General features: G+C 49.4%; 2 protein-coding genes across 3 annotated transcripts; both read left to right on the top strand.

Annotated features, from left to right (window-relative positions):
- The first annotated feature begins 809 nt into the window (after positions 1 to 809).
- Positions 810 to 15,251, top strand: LOC108097792. The gene is made up of 5 exons (XM_017200323.1): positions 810 to 1,242; positions 11,267 to 12,039; positions 12,874 to 13,085; positions 13,137 to 13,632; positions 13,700 to 15,251. The coding sequence occupies exons 2-5, from the start codon at positions 11,568 to 11,570 to the stop codon at positions 14,824 to 14,826; spliced, it is 2,307 nt and encodes a 768-aa protein (XP_017055812.1). The 5' UTR covers positions 810 to 1,242; positions 11,267 to 11,567; the 3' UTR covers positions 14,827 to 15,251.
- A 734-nt stretch (positions 15,252 to 15,985) lies between these two features.
- On the top strand, positions 15,986 to 17,541 carry LOC108097627 (triosephosphate isomerase). 2 transcript variants are annotated; one of them, XM_017200051.1, is made up of 3 exons: positions 15,986 to 16,269; positions 16,448 to 17,029; positions 17,097 to 17,541. In XM_017200051.1, the coding sequence occupies exons 1-3, from the start codon at positions 16,024 to 16,026 to the stop codon at positions 17,301 to 17,303; spliced, it is 1,035 nt and encodes a 344-aa protein (XP_017055540.1). In that variant the 5' UTR covers positions 15,986 to 16,023; the 3' UTR covers positions 17,304 to 17,541. The 2 variants fall into 2 exon arrangements, with proteins under 2 accessions (XP_017055540.1, XP_017055541.1); XM_017200052.1 differs by having other exon boundaries at positions 16,260 to 16,297.
- Positions 17,542 to 17,912: the final 371 nt, after the last annotated feature.

The following is a 17,912-nucleotide window of genomic DNA, read 5'->3' as shown; positions in this document are numbered from 1 at the left end:
TGCTCGGCAGTAGGCAAACATCTCTGCAGGCGGGTCACGTGCGCAGAATGTCAATAAAACGATATTCGCAGTCGATGGCAGAGACAGTAATAACAATACGCGAACAGTGCGATCGCACTCCGCGGAACAGTAGCACCGCACCATAACATCGGGCAATTAATATGCGGCAAACAATTTTGATGAACTGCTAACAAGCCGGTGGGTCCGGGGTTTTATGGGGCTCCATTCGGGCGCTGAGATGGCAGCCCATAAAGCAACAAAATGGCACAAATTGATTTTGGCCAAACGATTATTCGGGGGTTGCGTGCTCTCGGGCACATCCGCCTCGAGGGCCTCCCCATCGCCGCCACCACCACCCCTTCGAAACCAAGGATCAACCAGCTGGGCCATCAATTTCAATGAGTCGATTGATTAAGAGACCCGTCAATTCTTGCGGCCACTCAAATTCATTACTTTACTCCCGGAAAATACTTACTGCCTATTGCGTTTACGTATCAATTATGTGTAAAAAATACTCGCGAATGGCCCGAATTAGAGGGGAATCTCGGCGGCGGCCACAAGTCGCAGGCTATAAAGAATAAGAGCAGCCCATTTCATTTACGGCCGCATCCGGACGGAGGGCAAGCCGTAGAACTGCAACTCACCACGCTTTCCCGGCGCTCAACAGGCGTCCGCGGCTCGGGGGCCCGTCACATCCACCCGAGCCCCAAGTCGCACCCGATTCGGGAATCGCGACCCGAATCCGAACCGCTTCACTTTTGTCCGTGCGAATCGCTCGCGCATTTTGCCGTCGAGCGTTGGCCAGCGCGGTGGATACTCCGCATATCCGCATATTCGCATATCCGAATATCCGCCTATCGAATCGCCGTATCGAACGGTGGCTAATTTTTAGTTTGAATTTCGACTGCCATAAAAAATAAATAACACAGCTAATAAACAAATCCAGTGTGCGTGCCAGTGTGTGTGTGCTTTGTCTTAATGAAACGCCAAACTAAATAAGCTTGGAAAAGTTTTCCATCCAGTTTTTATGGCAGCCAGCGGAGCCCGAAAAAGTGTCAATTGAATTAGCGTCTCGGAGGCTAAAAAATAAAGAGCCAAAGGGAGATTATCAAGGCGCAACAGGTGATTGGATCGCAGATCATAAAGTCTTCGCTGGATTTCCCTCCAGCGAAATCAACACCACCTGTGGCTCCTCCTTCTGTTTTTTGGCAGCACCCTCCTCAGCTTTTAGTTTGATTCCAGGTAATTAAATGCTTTACTTGTTTGTGCGAAGAGAAACATCAGACAAATTAACATATGCTAGACCCGAAATAAAATCAATAATACCCAGACAGAGCATTATGTTTATGCTAACCGCAGGGGGAACTAAATATTTGCCTTTTGGCAGCCGCGAGGCCTTCACCTGTTGCCAGTATCGCATGTCCTGCTGGTTGGCTAATTGATAACATCCAGTTCCGGCCATCGACCATCCATCTGTGTATCCATCCATCCGTTTATCAATCCATCCATCCATCCATCCACTCATCCATCCACCCTTGACCCTGCCAGCGGGCAGCCCATTAAATCATCCTGAGCAAACAAATTAGTGCAATGAGTGCATCAATAAACAAAGTTCACCTGTTGCCCCCTCCGGTGTCCCAGAAGATATCTGCAGTTTAGTTTACGTTCAGAGATACATCTTGTATCTTTTGGGCCGCAGCCTCTGACTTGTGGCACATTTTTGGATTGCACTCGATGGGAAACAACGCGAAGTAAAGCGAAATGAACCGCACCGGGCGAGTGAACATCAAAAGCGCTTTATCGCAATGGGTTCGCCTGGACGGCGGGAGGGAGCGGTTGTATCTATCTATCTATCAGATGCACACGGCGCTGGTAACCGCAATTCGCATGGTGCCGCCCCTCCGCCCACCGCCCCCCGCCCTTCGACCGCCTCAAGTCGCCAGTGCTCTTGATTGCGCCTTTGTGTATAAATTAATTAAATTAAAAGTTTCCGGTTAAGCCTCCAAACGCCGACGAACGCGGCATTCTGAGTCAGTTGCATGCGAAATTGCAGAGGACCCGCTGCATTTGGGTTGCCACTCACACAGGAGCAGTCGATAATCGCACGGTTCCTGAGGTTCTCATAAAGAATAAATAAAACAAGCCCGCGATGTTTATTTTTTGAGCATGAATATGCCGCGTTTGTGTCAACCAGTTGTGGGGACTTCCCCGTTTCAACACTCACTATTTGATTGCGATGGTGCCTTATCACAACTCCGGCTTGTAAACTGCGCCTCTGAATAGCCGTATGCAAAAATAACAGAAGCGGTGATACTGCTTCGATAATGGGATAAATATAGGGACATTCAAATTACACAAGCTCGAACTTCATTAGAAAAACGATGAAGTCATTCATATGATTAACCTATGGCTTACGATTTGTAACTATGTTAATGAGAACCACTTTCGTGTTAAAGGGAAAAGCTCGTAAAGTTGGCCCCATTTAGAATGATCCCACATAGTTTGCATCATTTGTTTCTTGTGTAACTAAATGGTTACTTCAGGCACGTTTCGAAGGCTCCCCCAAGTTCTCTTCTTGGCAGGCAATCCTTTCCTTGTGAAAACCTTCGTCCCTCTGGGAAACGTGTGCAGTGAGACGATAAATCCAGATCCAGAGCCAAGTTCATTAGGCTCCTCATGGCACCGCCTGGCACCCCGATTGCTGGTGCGTCCATCCCAATTGCTTCTATAAATACTCGGCAGTCGCATCAACAACCTCCGGATGAAACGTCAGCACTTGCCAAAATTCAAAACCGCGAAGCAGGCGATATCCAAACTGCTCACTGCTGTGGCAAAGTCAACAGCTTGGCCAAATCTGATTTCGATTCGATTGTACGAATTAAAAGTAAGTCACGCAGTGGCAAACACTCGCAGATTTTAGCAGCTCCCCCAGCTTGAAGTCGGCGGAATCGGGGGAATATATACATAAGTGGGTTGCGGCTGGGAATTAGCATCCAATTAGAAGATAATCGCGCGCTAATTCCCTGTGTAAATTGGTCGCGAAAAGATGGCCCCAAAGTGTCGCAGATTTATGATGCCCAAAAGCCACGCCCTAACCCTGTAACCGCCCCCTCCCAGTCCACCCGAATGGATGTCCTTGAGTGCCTGCAGTTAATGTGCAGTCGACCTTCACGCCAACTAAAGTCCGATTGTCAATATTTTGACAGCTTACCCGAGGTGAACGGGAGAGCGGGGGAGCGATGATGAATATGTTGGCGACATATTGCAAATCCCAGTGGATGAGTTCGACCCACGTGTCCGGGGGCGGTGGTGCTGGCAGGGCAGGGAGGGGGCGTGGCTCACCTAATGTTGACATCACTTGTCCATTTAATGGCAGCCTTTATGGGGGCTTTTACAACCTGATGATAAAGCGAAAGAGCGATGTGAACTCAACTGAACCGGAGGAAAGTCAGGCGCCCTTGAGTGGACTCCAATTGATGGCCAATTTAGCGCGGCTCTTTGAGCCCGTGCCTCGTGCACAGGGAGAAACCAGAAGTACTCCTGACAATTGATTTGATTTTGATAAGGGAAGTACAAATTCTGGCTCGGAGTTCTGAATTTGGTACTCTGCCGTTCTAAACCATTTCTTTATTGCCAGCTATTCAAGGGATTCTCTCTGTGTGAGCATTTATATTGGTTACCCCCTTCCGCTCTTTTTCGTTTTCCGATTGCCATCGCATTGTCCTCGCATTGTGTCCCAGCCACATGGTCACATGGTATCGCACCCCTCAATTACATTTATCCTGCCTCGAATTGATGGCGCATCCGAGCAACAGTTGTTGGAGGCGAAGAGCCAACTCCCCGGGAGTGAACAGCTCCCCAATTGCATTAAATTTGCATTGATCGGGGCGGATAAACTTCCAGGGTTCGACTGCAGCTTCCCTGCGTGGATTAGTTCGCTCAACTGATGGCCCCGCATGAGGCCATTACCAATAGAGGACGGGGATCCGAGTGGATTGCTCCCTGCCAGCCACCCACCCAATCGCCATCCGAAATGAGAAATTATTATATTTGAGAACTTTACATAATACCAAAATAGAACCGAGCATCGCGGCATGATTCAGGGCCAGCACGTGACGGGGAAAGAAGGGGGGGAAACGAGGAGGGGGAGGTGGCACCCAATGGACTGGGCAAACAGAAGAGCACCAGTCGAAAGTCGCCGTGAAATGCACATTAATTGCGGCTCGGCTTTAGGTTCAGTCAGCTGGTCAGTTATGGCGTTCATGGCGTTCGTCTGCCTGCATAATTAACAAGTTGGGGCTTTGCATCAATTATGCTCGAGTTAAATCGGCGGAACAGTCATCTGGGCAAACGTTGTTGCAAGTGATAATGCCCCCTTTTGGCACCCATAAGCCCCCTGACTACCGGTATTCTTCTGTTGACTTAAGCCATTAGACTCCCCGTCAGAAGTCTTCCTCTAATTGATGAGTCACCGCGATCAATTCAATGCTGGATTCAACCAGTCCGGAATTTGTTTTCATATTTATTTGCTTTCGAGCACAGTGCACACATTCATCTGAATTGCCGCCACTGAAAATGCAAAATAATTCCGAATCGTAAAGCTGTTTACAGCTGGGCAAAATATTCAAAATAATCACAAGCAACGATGGCTGAAGCTTTATTTTTGCCTTCACAAACCCTTTAATTAGACCCTTAGGTTTGAATGGAAAAACGAATTGTGCTTTATACCCGTAAAGTAAATGTTGTCTTGCCATCTATATTTGATTTTCTAAGAAATACGTTGGGTTTCTTCTTTGAGTTTCAATCCAATAAAACCGAGCCAGAACCAATCTGATTCCCCCGCCAAGTATTCCCCATTATAGCTCTTGATCACATCCACATCCGGTGGAATCCACTCGGTGGGCTCCGCCAAAATGGGCGAGAACAAATCGGAAAGTAATAAATTTTTATAACTGCGCATCCCGAACGACGGCCTTCGACGATATTCGATGTTAATGCCGTTTTGGGCTCGGTTCGATAGACAGAGAATCTGGGATCGTTTGAATGCAAATGCCACGGCATTAAAAAGTGTTTTAATGGCCAGCGGGATACGTGGCTGTTGCCACGCAGGCTGCATTAATTTACGTGCAACTTTGCACGGACTCGTGGCCCGTGGCGAATGACAGTGGCCAATGCGAATCACATCCGCTGGAAATGAGAAACTTCTGTTCGCGGCGACTTAGCCAACTCGGAGTTGCTGGCGGGCAAGTTCTTAAGTTTCAACTAAGTGCGCCCCTTGTTGGCCAAGTTCCTCTTTCAGCTTCGGGGATAATGGATGGCCCCGATGGTCACGTCCTAATGAACAGCTCCACACATCATTAGCGGCGGCCTACGGCTCCTCCTGCGACTCCGGTTACACGGGGCCTCCGAACGGGGCTGGGGTCAGCTTTTCGGGCAGCGTAATTAAATTTAACTGCCGGCCGTGATGGAGACAAACTTTCCAGTAAGCTGACAACTGCCGCAAGGAACTGCGTTCCAGCGGATCCTTCCAGCCTTGCCAGGGATAATGCGCCATTAACACCCATCCCGACTGGCTTCCCTGTCTCCCCTTTTCTATCCCTCCTGACATTCATCCTCCTGGGCGCCCCTGAATGGCATTCGGAATGCAGAGCTGACAGGACGTAAGCTCCCGAGCAGGCGACATTTACACTCCCTCAAAGAGTATCCTAAAAATGTCTCGAATGTAAAGACAGTTTTGCATACAGTTGCGAAAAAAGTCAGAGCAACAGGAATACGTTCGCTTCTTAAAATACCCATCACACAAAATGTTTTGAATTTGTTTTCTTTAAATTGCAACAGAATCATGTAATACAGAAATATAGTAATATCAGTTTTTCTTTAACTAAATGACAGCTACAATTACTACTGATACTAGGCCAGGAAACCCTTCATTTCTGTATGTCGCACTACTTTTCAAGTGTAGTCAGAACTGCTGCGCAAATCCCTTTCTCGGGGATCAGGGGTCGGGGTGAAATGACAACTGGCCAGGACCAGTCGACCGGCAACTGTAACGAGCTGCGTGTCATTGCGCCAAAATCAACAGAAATGCAAACGACGAAACGATGTGTGCTGTCGCCGGTCGACAGAAGTGTGGACTGCGATGCTGCCTCCCAGGATCTCCTCTCCGGCCAACAGCGAAGCCAATGGAACTCGGGTCCTGTTGACAGTGAAATGCCAATCTGCCAAGCCGAGGGATGTGCCGGAGTGGTCAGAGCCGCTGTAGAACAAGCAAACACCCATAGAATCTTTATTGGCTCCATAAATATTTGTGCTCCACCTCGGCGGGCCTTTGGTTAGCTAGCCCGGAATTTTCACTCCTTTAAAGAGGCGGCGCAATGGGGTTACTTATGCAAAGCCAGGGATTCGCTCGCTGGCATTTGTCCTTGGCAGCGGACGTCTTAAGCGGCTTTAAAACTTTGCCCCGAAGAGGGGCAATCTGATGGATGCGGCAGGCGACTCCTGACTTTGCGACTCTCTTCATGCGTAAGCCGAATTCAATCACAGGACTTCTTAATGGGCCAGCCAGAGTCAAAGGCAGGCAAGGCAGCAAGGCAGGCAAAGCAGGCTGGCTAGAAAGGGCTGGGGGTCCTTGGGGGCTGGCTGTCTTTTCGGGCGGTGGGGCTCCTTTAGCTCCTTTATGGTTTCCACTGAAATAGAAAATGAAATTAAGATGGCAGCTGTCGCCGGGGCGGGGAGGAGCTGACTGACTGACTGACTGGGGAATACTAGTCGTATGAAATATTACGCATACGCAGTGGTGAAATACCGCGGAGGTCAGGAGCTCTGTCCGCAGCTTGATTGATTCGACTGTCCGGCCCGAAATAAATCCCCCCAGAGGCCAAGAGTCCCACATACGGATGCCGGATAATTGGGAGACAGCCTGGGACCTGAAAGCCCGAAAGGCGCCTCGAAAACAGGCGCGCAGATAACAAACTCATAACATTTAATTACGTACAATTTACTCACATGTTTACACCGCCCGAAAAAAAGATAAGCGCTCCGAAAAGCTGATCTCGCAGTTGTAGCTGCTTCGTTAGCGATTGCTCACCTCAGGACAAAAGGTTTCGGGTGCCTCTGGATTTCAGGCTTCCGGGAGGAGGGATACGGAATCCGGGTTCCGGGATCCGGGGGAGGTGTCGCTATCACTATCGCCATTACTGTCACTGTGACTGTCATTATGATTGCGATTGTCACTGGGCAATGCGGTAGCCGCCGGACTTTACTCGTGTGTCCCTGCCATATAACTATATAGCTCTTAGGCCGATTGCCGATTGGCGATTGTCAACTGCTGAATCGCGAATTGGGAGGTGAGCTGCCCACCTTTTCCCCATTCCCCGCACAGTGGGATGAGCTATCCATGTTTGATGGCAAAACACGAGCGAGTTATGGAAACACAAAAAAAGTTTAGGTGCTGTATATTAAGGAGAATTCCCTTCCTTATCATGAAAAGTATATTTTCTGAGAATATTAATATACCGAATAGTCTTTAGAAATGTAACCCTTTAATGCTTTTCAAAACTATTTGGTTATGAAATAAAGGAATGCTGTTTCGAGCAGGTCCACTGTGACCCGCACTGACGGGTGATTATTCACCCTGGGACTTTTGCTGGCCCGGCGAATATTTATCTGCCAGACCAGACCCCTCGTACTATGTAGTTATCTATCAACATGCCAGCATTCTGACATGGGAAACTCGTCACTTGTTCCCCGGAGACAATGGCGGCATCTGCGGGGAAGGGTGGCTGTTATTTCGCAACTATTGGTTTCAAGTTAAAGTCCCACTGCGAAGATCCCTTTTTCCATTTCCCACTTGCCACTTGCCACTTCCGATGTCCAATGTTCGGTTGCAAATGGCGACTGCACGTGATGCCAACGTGCAACCACTTGAACAATGCAATCCAGACCGGAATCGAGCAATCGGGAAATCGGGCAATCGAGCTCCCAATCCGATATTGCCAATGATGACTGGCCGATAAGCCACCTGTGACGTGTGAAGATTTGAGCTATTTATGGTTCCGTTCCCAGCCACTGCAGATATCCAATATATATTTAGCACCACGCTTTCCCCCAGAACCGGTTCGATCCGGAATCCCTCATGCACTTCCAGTCGGTTGCCCCGAACCGACTATATCACTCCATTTAGAAGGATTCGCAATTACGGAGCAACTATGCAAGTGCAATCAGCTCGGCCGGCAGGAAGAACTTCTCGCCAATTAATTTGCCAGCTCCCCGAAGCAGAAAAAACTGCGTATCGTTCTGGGTGGCAATGGATATGGCTGGCTATGGGGTTTTCCAGCTGCAGCTCCTCGTTTTGCCGTAATTAAACGTGTGAAGCGACGCGGGATGACCACGCACAAAAAACGCAACGAAGACAAATGGCCCGGGGAAAATATAAAATAGGAAAAATAGGAAAAATGCTGAGAGCCAGCTTAAAGTTCAAGCAGCCGCAGGAAGATTGAGTTTCGCCTCGTTCGAGATACATTTGAATCCGAGCCAGCAGATGGAGAACGTGTTCGCTGCGAGTTCACAGCTATCGGCAACTCAACTTTGAGCGGGGGCAATGCATGAAGGGTCCTTCCGTGGTCCTTCTATCCTTATCACCACCGTCATTTTTCAGCACCCTTTCCCCGATAGCGTCTTGTAATAGAAACGCACTTTATCTGCTGGCAACCAGCTCGAATAGCAATCACACTGAGGGGAAAACATTGAAACGTAATGTTTAGGGGGAATATAAAATAAACATTACATCTTCAAAAAATGTTTATTCATTTAGAGCTAACTACTCCCGATGTTGGATGATTTGTGAGTGATTTTGATAACTCTTTATTTCTCTCAGTGCCTAAGAATGACAAAGGGAAATTCGCAAGTGCGCACTGCAGATGCAGCGAGCTGGAAGCACTTTTCTGGCTGTTATCCCGCCGACAAGGCCAAGAATGCGGCCAATTCGATGGCGACATGGTAATAAACTTAATGCCAACTGATTTTGACAGCCCTGCACTAACATTTGGGGTGGGGAAGCAGCAGGGATTAGGCAGAGCGAGGCCTTGGGAAAACCCTCCCAGTGGCCACCCCTTCGTGAGCCTGACAAATGCGCGGAAAGTTTGAACACTTGTTAGGGTGTCGTCGGTGGACCTCGGGGCGTATGAGTTATGCGATCCGCCAAGGAGCGGGACCGCCTTGAACTAGAGCACTGCTTCCTCTGGCCACTCAAATCCGCTACGTATTCCGACTCCCAGTCACGTACATCTGCCGATGAGGCGTTCCATAAACTTGTCCTAGAGACCGATTCAAATTATGAACGCGTTAGAGCTTCGCTAGCAGCTCGTGATTGAGTTGTGGCTTGTCATTCGCAGCGTGTCATAATGAATTCACATAAAAATTCAAACCCATCATATGTGCACTGAAAAATATGATTGGAAGTGAAGTGAGTGTATTCGATATCACCTGATTTTATATAACTTTCTTTCTGTAATTCAAGATGTTGTGATCTTTTTATTGTTTTTCAAATCCTCAGTATTCATAGTAAAAATATTTACAGACTCACTTCTAATTTTTCTCTGTGCACCGATTAAATTATTAGGTGTCAGGTGCACTGACCCAAAGCCCCTTCTTGAGGGCGACTCTTTGGCATTGTCCTCACGCAGTCCACGGCCACGATCGCTAATTGCGTTCGCCAAATTAATTAAATCGGCCAATCGTAGTGCCATTTGTTGATTGAGTTTTTAGCCGAAACGAGAGTGGAATGGGAATTGTGGAGGGGAAAGGGCTATGCAAATGCCGCTGCCTGTTGCTGCCCCTCGCGATTGAATTAATTAGGCAAAAGGCAATTAAGCGAATCGACCTGCTCCGAATGTCGACCGGCGACTCAGCACGCGAACAGGGTCCACCGGGAGTACCCTTTTCCTTTCCCTTTCCCTTTACCCAACCCTGACCTCTGACCCCTGCTCTCGGGCGGAGTGGAAGCATAAATTCCTCAGCCAATAAGTTGGGCAATAAGTGGGTGTCTCCCATAAGGGCTGGCTAAACACCTGCGTTAATTCGAGAAGCCCTTCCCCGGGCTTTAGTGCCTCGCTCTAAGTGCTCTCCGTTGATGAAGCACAATAGCCACCTCGCTGGCTTTCACTTTCCACTTTTCCACTTTCCACCTTTTCACTTTCCACTTCTCACTTGATGAATCGCGAGGTGGCTGAGGGGCCAGCAGTGTGGGCCAATTAAATGGAAAACGTTTTCATGTCCCGCGAATCGTTGTCGTGGCTTTTGATGGATGCACTCCCGCCGCCAAAACACTCGATTGAGCAGTCAGCTCCCCCTTCCCCCTCCCTCCATCCATCCCTTCCCCTTTTTTTCTCTATGCTCCTGAGTGACAGCTTCCGGTTGGCAACCGCCTGCATTAAGCCAGCCGTTCACACGCTTTTTGATATCGCGCCGCGACTTCCTGCAGGACAAATCCCAGATCCTCTCCGCTAGAGATTGGGTAAACAAGGGAAATCCTACCGGAGATATAGAAGTGCACCAGAAAAAAAACAAGATGTAAATGGTTTAAAAAATGCATTAAACTTGCGGATAAATAAGTCATATAAATATTTATAAAAATAATAGTGAGTAATATTTAATGAGTAATAACTAATAAAACAATGAAATCATATAGAACATTTTAAGGCAAGATTTATGCTAACTTCCAAAATATGGTTTCTAATTTTTTTTCTATGCAGGATGCTTATTTATGGACTTCTGTTTCTGTGTTTCTGTGTTGCTTTCATTGCTCCTCTGTTTTCAATATACTCTTGTTATGTTCTGCAGCACCCGGTTCGATTGTCTGGCAATTGATTTTGTTGCTGGCCGGGACTTGTTTGCCTTCCGAGCTTTGTATTTGCCGCACACGAATCAGATAGCCGTGTGTACCCGCAGAGTTGTGTGTATAGATATCCCATAAGCCACCATCAGCAGAAGTTTCAACATTTTTCAATGTAATCCTTGAGCATACTTGAAGGGAGTCCTGAAACTGATGGCCCCTGGCGAACAACAGACTCGAGTACCATCTGATTACCCAGGGTATCTCGTAGTTGGGGTTTCTCTTGTTGTTTTGCTCGCCACACATGTTATCGCCGTTGACATATATTTTTGGCAAATATTTATCAATTTATTACACTAAAAAATTGCTACAATTAAGTTGTAGCGTGTGTGTAACAAACGTGCCGAACGATGATTAAGTATCCCTTTTTTCCAGCTAAATAGAGTACGTCGGCAGCAGAAAGCAAATACATCAACGGAAGGAAGAGAGGGAAAGCAGAAAAGAGAAAGCAGAAAGCAGAAAGGAGCAACCGCAGGGCGGCGGACATGGCGTATACGCAATGCGCAGCATGTGCTATTACTATCGCTGCTACTGCCACGGCCACTTCGAGTCAATTAAGGAATTCACACGCCAGCGGACACTGTAATTGAAGCCCGCACCTGTTCCACCCTCCATTAGCTTGGTAGCAGCCTTGAATACTCGATCGGGAGAAGGGAACCTCACGAAGAACACCGAAATGTCCGCCTACCGCTACTTCTCAATCACGGACTTCTCCTTCGAAGGACCTCTGCTCCCGCTGCACGCGGCCACCACGAGCAAGGACGCCAAGGGGGCCGACAGCCCCAGCTCGGAGCTGAACATCCCCTACACCGTCTTCGAGGTCCTGGTGGCCATCGTGAGCATCATCGGCAACGTCCTGGTGATCATCGTGTTCCGGCGGGAGCGCAAGCTGCGCCGCCGCACCAACTACTACATCGTCTCGCTGGCCATGGCCGACCTGCTCGTGGGCAGCCTGGGCATCCCCTTCGCCATCCTGGCCTCCATCGGCCTGCCGCGGAACCTCTACGCCTGCCTCTTCACCGTCTCGCTGCTCGTGGTGCTCTGCACCATCTCCATCTTCTGCCTGGTGGCCGTCTCCGTGGACCGCTACTGGGCCATCCTCTACCCCATGGCCTACTCTCGCAATGTCCGCACCCGCACGGCGATATGTGAGTATCAGGGGGTTCCCAAGAATTGTATAATAATTAATCAGAAATAAGTTCACTCACTAGTAATGGCGAGGGCTTCACTTTCTGTAGATCAAATGCTTGTAAATATTTTAAAAAAAGCTATACTTCTCTGTATAGCTATACTTCCCGAAATGGGAAACCGCTTTACTTTCCCTGGGATAAATGCTTACAAATATCTTAAAAACAGCTATCTTCAAGCTAAGTAAATGGAAGCCCTTCAAAATGTTTTGTGGCAGGACATTGTCAAACAACTCTCGTTTTGCGGTGGCCATTGTTTAGCGCCTTTGTTGCTGTGATGCTAATGACTCTGGATGGCTAATATACGCCACATTGTTCTTCGTCTCTGCCATCGACCATGTTTGAGTTGTGGCTTGGCCAAGACAAAAGAGCGGCTCATCTGGACTGCAATTGAACAGATGCCAGAGGGAAAGCACACAATAGTAGAAATCCTCAACTAATATAACTAAAACACTAAGAAGCAAGATTTTTATTAGCAAACTGGTATAGTTTTATTTACCAAGAAATTCCATTCAATTGAATAATACATAATAATTAAATGTATTTATTAAAGCACTACTTCCTTAAGTATTCTGCAACAAGTTTATCGAGTTGCTTGCTTGCAACTCATCAGCTGCCTTGGAAAATGATTAAGAGGCACATTACTTGCGTCATTTGGTCGGACAGTTTAGTGACTCGAAGTTCGAGAAAATCCCAGTAGTTGCTTCAGGGAATTGCAGTCTCCCCGTATGACGTTCTCTCGAAGGGCTTCAGGTCATGGCCCCCATTTAAACCCTTGTTCTTATTCCATTGCAGTCATCATCTCGATGTGCTGGGTGGCCGGCACGATAGTGGGCTTCCTGCCCCTCTTCGGCTGGCACGCGACGTGGCAGGACAACCAGGAGTGCCTCTTCGTCGAGGTGATGGACTACAACTACCTCGTGTTCCTCTACTTCGCCACCATCATCACCCCGGCGCTCCTGATGCTGGCCTTCTACACGCACATCTACCGCGTGATCATCAAGCAGGTAGGAGCACTCACATTAGTTTGATTGCGATGCTAAATAGTATTCCCAAAGGTGCGACAAATCGTGACCATGAACCCCGCCTCCGATCTCAGCCGGCGCTCCTCGGCGGCCGTGGTGCAGGTGACCACTCCGGGGAGGAGTGGCCACACGGGGACGATGCTGCGGGTCCTGGGGGCGGCCAGGAAGCGGGACGTGAAGGCCACCCAGAACCTGTCCATCATCGTGCTGTTCTTCATGATCTGCTGGATCCCGCTCTACACGATCAACTGCATCAAGGCCTTCTGCCCCAGCTGCTACGTAGAGCCGCAGCTGACGCTCTTCTGCATCATCCTCTCGCACCTGAACTCCGCCGTGAACCCGGTCCTGTACGCCTACCACCTCAAGGACTTCCGGGCCGCCCTGAAGAACTTCCTGCTGAAGATGATGGGCGTGGACATCGACCAGCAGGCGGAGGCCATCCACCGCTTCTCGGTGGCCAGCCAGCACCGCCTGCAGTCGATGGACTCCAACATGCGCTCCACGCAGCCGCGCCTCTATGTGGGTGAGTGTGAGTGCGCGACGTCTTCTGGGCTCTCCTTCGGAATCGCTATAATCCTTCTAATCCCTCCCCGTAGATTCCCCCATCTGGCTGAGGCAGCAGCAGGAGGCGCTGAAGAACTCACAGCTGCTGCCCAAGTGCGGAGTGGTCGCGCCCTGCTTCAACAACATCAACCAGACGATGGCCTCGGTGGCCTCGGTGACCACGGACATGGAGCGGGGAATGTGGAACATCGTGGAGGCCTCCAGTGGCGCGGAGCTGGGCGAGACCAGCTACGAGTTTCCCTCGCCGAACCTGGCTTCCCAGCGCAGCAGCGAGCGCAACAGCAGCTCCACGGTGCCACCGGCTCCTCCTTCAGCTCCTTCAGCTCAATCGGTTCCTTTGGCTCCTTCGACTTACTCGAAGCCTTCCTGCGCCTCCTACGACAACCACAACTTCAGCTTCAGCCAGGACGAGGACGAGGATGAGGACGACCTGGAGTTCGAGGACGTCTTTGTGCCGGCCAGCTCAGTGCCCAATCCTTCCCAGCCCGGCATAGATCCCGTGGAACTCCGTCGCTCGTTGGCTTTGGTGATGAGGGAGAAGCTGCGGTCCGACGACACGGACTCCAGAACCCTTCAGGAACTGCCCGTGGATGCAGAGTCCAGGGAGCGACCCCTGTCCATCCAGACCTCGCCCACGAATGGTCCGCTTCCGGCCCTCCTGAGGGCCAAGCTCTTCGCGGGCAACTCCAACAGCGCTCACTGCCTGCCAGGATCGACGACGAGTCCTGCCGCCAAGGAGTCGGGCGTCTTTGTGATCGACAGCGAGGCGAGTCCCGGCTCCAACGGCCACAAGCCCAAGTACCGGAAGGGCACGGCTCGAACCAGGAGCTCCCTGAAGAAGAGCCGATCCTGCAACTGCAGCTCCGCGGCAAAAGGACGCGGAGCCCACGAGGAGCACAGCAGCAATCTCGGCAGGGAGCAGGATCAGCATCCAGTTGGCCATCCCTCGGAACACTTCTTCAGTCCGCTGCGGTCCGTGGGCAGCTACATGCAGCATTCCAGCCTGTTCCACTTCCTGCAGCCCCACGCCGCCCGTCCCACCTCCTCGGCCGCCACGCCCACTCCCTCGCCGCCGCCCATGATGGTTGAGGAGGGGTCGGTGCCGCCGCCTCTGACCACCTCCTCGCCGTCCCTCCTGGCGACCGGTGCGGAGAGTTGACCTCCCCCGGGGAGCAAGGAGCAGAATCCCCGGGAGAATAAGGATATGAAGGATGTGAAGGGGTCGAATGGAGATGATCCCTGAGGAAATACTCGCAAGTCCAAGCTTTTACCCTAAGTACTTCCCGGCTCTCATTAGCGCTCTTCCGGAATCGGAGGACTCGTTGTCAAATTCAATATCGGATCTAGATCAATTAGTTGGTTAGTAAGATTTGCAGCTAGAGATTAGGAGCTACGCGCATTTATTTCGAGTGTATGGTCAACTCGTTTCCATGGAGTAGTTAATTATGTACATATGTGTAATGTCGTTAGAGTATTTTAATGTGTAAATGTCTGCTTATGTATACCTGATCGTCTGTGAAAACCAAGTTAAGCCATGCGACATGAATTTCAAAGTTGAAGTTAAATAAAACGATTAAACAGATAACGAAATCGCCTTTTATTAATTGAAATATGCTGGGACATGGGGTGGCGTTTAAGTATCTGGTTGGTACCCTTGCCGACAATTTTTGGGCCAAACGCAGTTTGAAGTACCAGGCGAACAGAATGCAAGAGTTGGTAGCTACTCTTTTTAAAGATTTATTCATTCCTTCCAAAAGTATGCTACACATTTTTATGGAAAATTTATACAGCCAAAAAACGCCAACTAATGCATTTTGTTGACCTGTTACTTTAAAGTATTTTTATACGTCAAAATACTTCAACATTCGGTCGTTTAAAACGCTGTAACTTCGTTAGTTTGGCTCTAATTGACTCCAAATTTTTACACAACGTTCTCGAGATATTGGTCTTTTAGAAAAAAAAGGCAAAAAAAAAAATTTTTTTCAATCTGGAAAAATTTATATAAAAATCGTCATGGCTTAACTATAAAAGCCTTAATGCATTTTTCTCCGCATTTGTGACGACTACAAGGGTATATCGGCTTCGACTTGCCGAAGCCAGCTTCATTTCTTGCTAAATTTGAGAGGGTGACAATTCTTTTTCTAAAAGCTCTTCCAAAGCTTCCTGGAAGCGACGCCAAAAAAGTTGAGCCCCAACAAATGAACTCCCCCATTTGTTGGTTTAAGTCCCAACTAATTTTGAATCTCAAATTAATTTTGAAAATGCCAGCAAGCGGCTTATGTAATGTTAGAATTACTGTTTTTATGCCTTTGACAAAATTAAGTATTGTACTGGAGAAATTGTAACCTAAGTGGATATGAATTTAGCTGAGCTCTGCAAGCCATTTAGTAAAAGTATCCACCGATTTGCAACTACAACGCTCCTCCGACCAAATCTGCTCCAGCAGACCCACCTTACCATGGACCAGAACCTTCCCACTGTGGGTGGGGTTACGGCGGAGGTGCTGAAGGCCGTCGTTTCGCAAGCTCTGCTCGGCAAATTCACAGCTGTTTTTCCAAAGCTTTTCAAGTGCCAGTGGAAGACCTACGAAGGTCAAAAGAAGGTTAGTACATCAGCAGACGGACTTCGAGGTGGGTGTGTGCCGGCGATCTCTCCGGAAATTCAGGAAAACCTGAAAGAAAAAGTGACCGGCAAGCCTCCTGTCACCAAATTACCCCTTGAGCTTACCGGCTCGGAACTCTCCACCAGTCACTGATAAACTAACCAATCCCGATCCGCAGTTCTACGCCAATTTCAGCACCGATTGCATCGACACCAACAACATGAGCGGCCGAAAGTTCTGCGTGGGGGGCAACTGGAAGATGAACGGCGACCAGAAGTCGATCGCCGAGATCGCCAAGACCCTGACCTCCGCCGCCCTGGACCCCAACACGGAGGTGGTCATCGGCTGCCCGGCCATCTACCTGATGTACGCCCGCAACCTGCTGCCCGGAGAGGTGGGTCTGGCCGGCCAGAACGCCTACAAGGTGGCCAAGGGCGCCTTCACCGGCGAGATCTCGCCGGCGATGCTCAAGGACATCGGCGCCGACTGGGTCATCCTGGGCCACTCGGAGCGCCGCGCCATCTTCAACGAGTCGGACGCCCTCATCGCCGAGAAGGCCGAGCACGCCCTGGCCGAGGGCCTCAAGGTCATCGCCTGCATCGGTGAGACCCTCGAGGAGCGCGAGGCCGGCAAGACCAACGAGGTGGTCGCCCGCCAGATGTGCGCCTACGCCCAGAAGATCAAGGACTGGAAGAACGTGGTGGTGGCCTACGAGCCCGTCTGGGCCATCGGCACCGGCAAGACCGCCACTCCCGATCAGGTAGGTTCTCTCCATTCTCCCACTCCCTATCAGTACTAAAATCCATATCTATCTATCTATTTTGCAGGCCCAGGAGGTGCACGCCTTCCTGCGCCAGTGGCTGAGCGACAACATCTCGAAGGAGGTCTCCGCATCGCTGCGCATCCAGTACGGCGGCTCCGTGACCGCTGCCAACGCCAAGGAGCTGGCCAAGAAGCCCGACATCGACGGCTTCCTGGTCGGAGGCGCCTCTCTGAAGCCCGAGTTCGTGGACATCATCAATGCCCGCCAGTAGGAGCTTCCATCTCCAGCCACCGAACACAATTGCTAGCGAACTGCCCGCGGAATGGATTGGAGTCCGCATTGCATTGTCACGCACACTCTTCGTCGTTGTCGCCATCAGTGCAGTTCCAAATTCGAAGTTACCTGGTGGAGAGCTACTCACATACCCGTTGTTAACCGTAGAGTCCATTGTGTAAATCCTAAATTATTCAGGCAATAATTATACGCTTCTCATTTACTCATATACCAAAGCGGACGAGTGTTTTCTTTTTGCAAGAGTGCTTATGGCCAGCTATTAATAGAGCGAATGGCCCGACGATATGTATATGTGTCACCTCTGCGGACCTTAAACCTGCGAAATTATTACTTAATTTTTGATAAGAGCACGTAATATGAAGCTTTGCAGAGAAAGTTTAATAGAATATCTGAAGATCTCTAGATAAATAGAATACCATTTTTACATTCTCCCACATTTTTGTTTATGTTAACCAGCTTTCAAGATTAGCAATATTGCAGCAGATAGACCAATTTCAGATAAGGAGGAAACAGTTTATACTACCAATGGTTAGAGTTCACTACTTATCTGGGTGTTTTTGTACTCCAGATTGGACACAGGCTTTGC

Source organism: Drosophila ficusphila, unplaced genomic scaffold (assembly GCF_018152265.1).
Source record: "Drosophila ficusphila isolate 14025-0441.05 unplaced genomic scaffold, ASM1815226v1 contig_791, whole genome shotgun sequence".
NCBI classification, from domain to species: domain Eukaryota; kingdom Metazoa; phylum Arthropoda; class Insecta; order Diptera; family Drosophilidae; genus Drosophila; species Drosophila ficusphila.
This window is presented reverse-complemented; position numbering and strand designations above follow the sequence as displayed.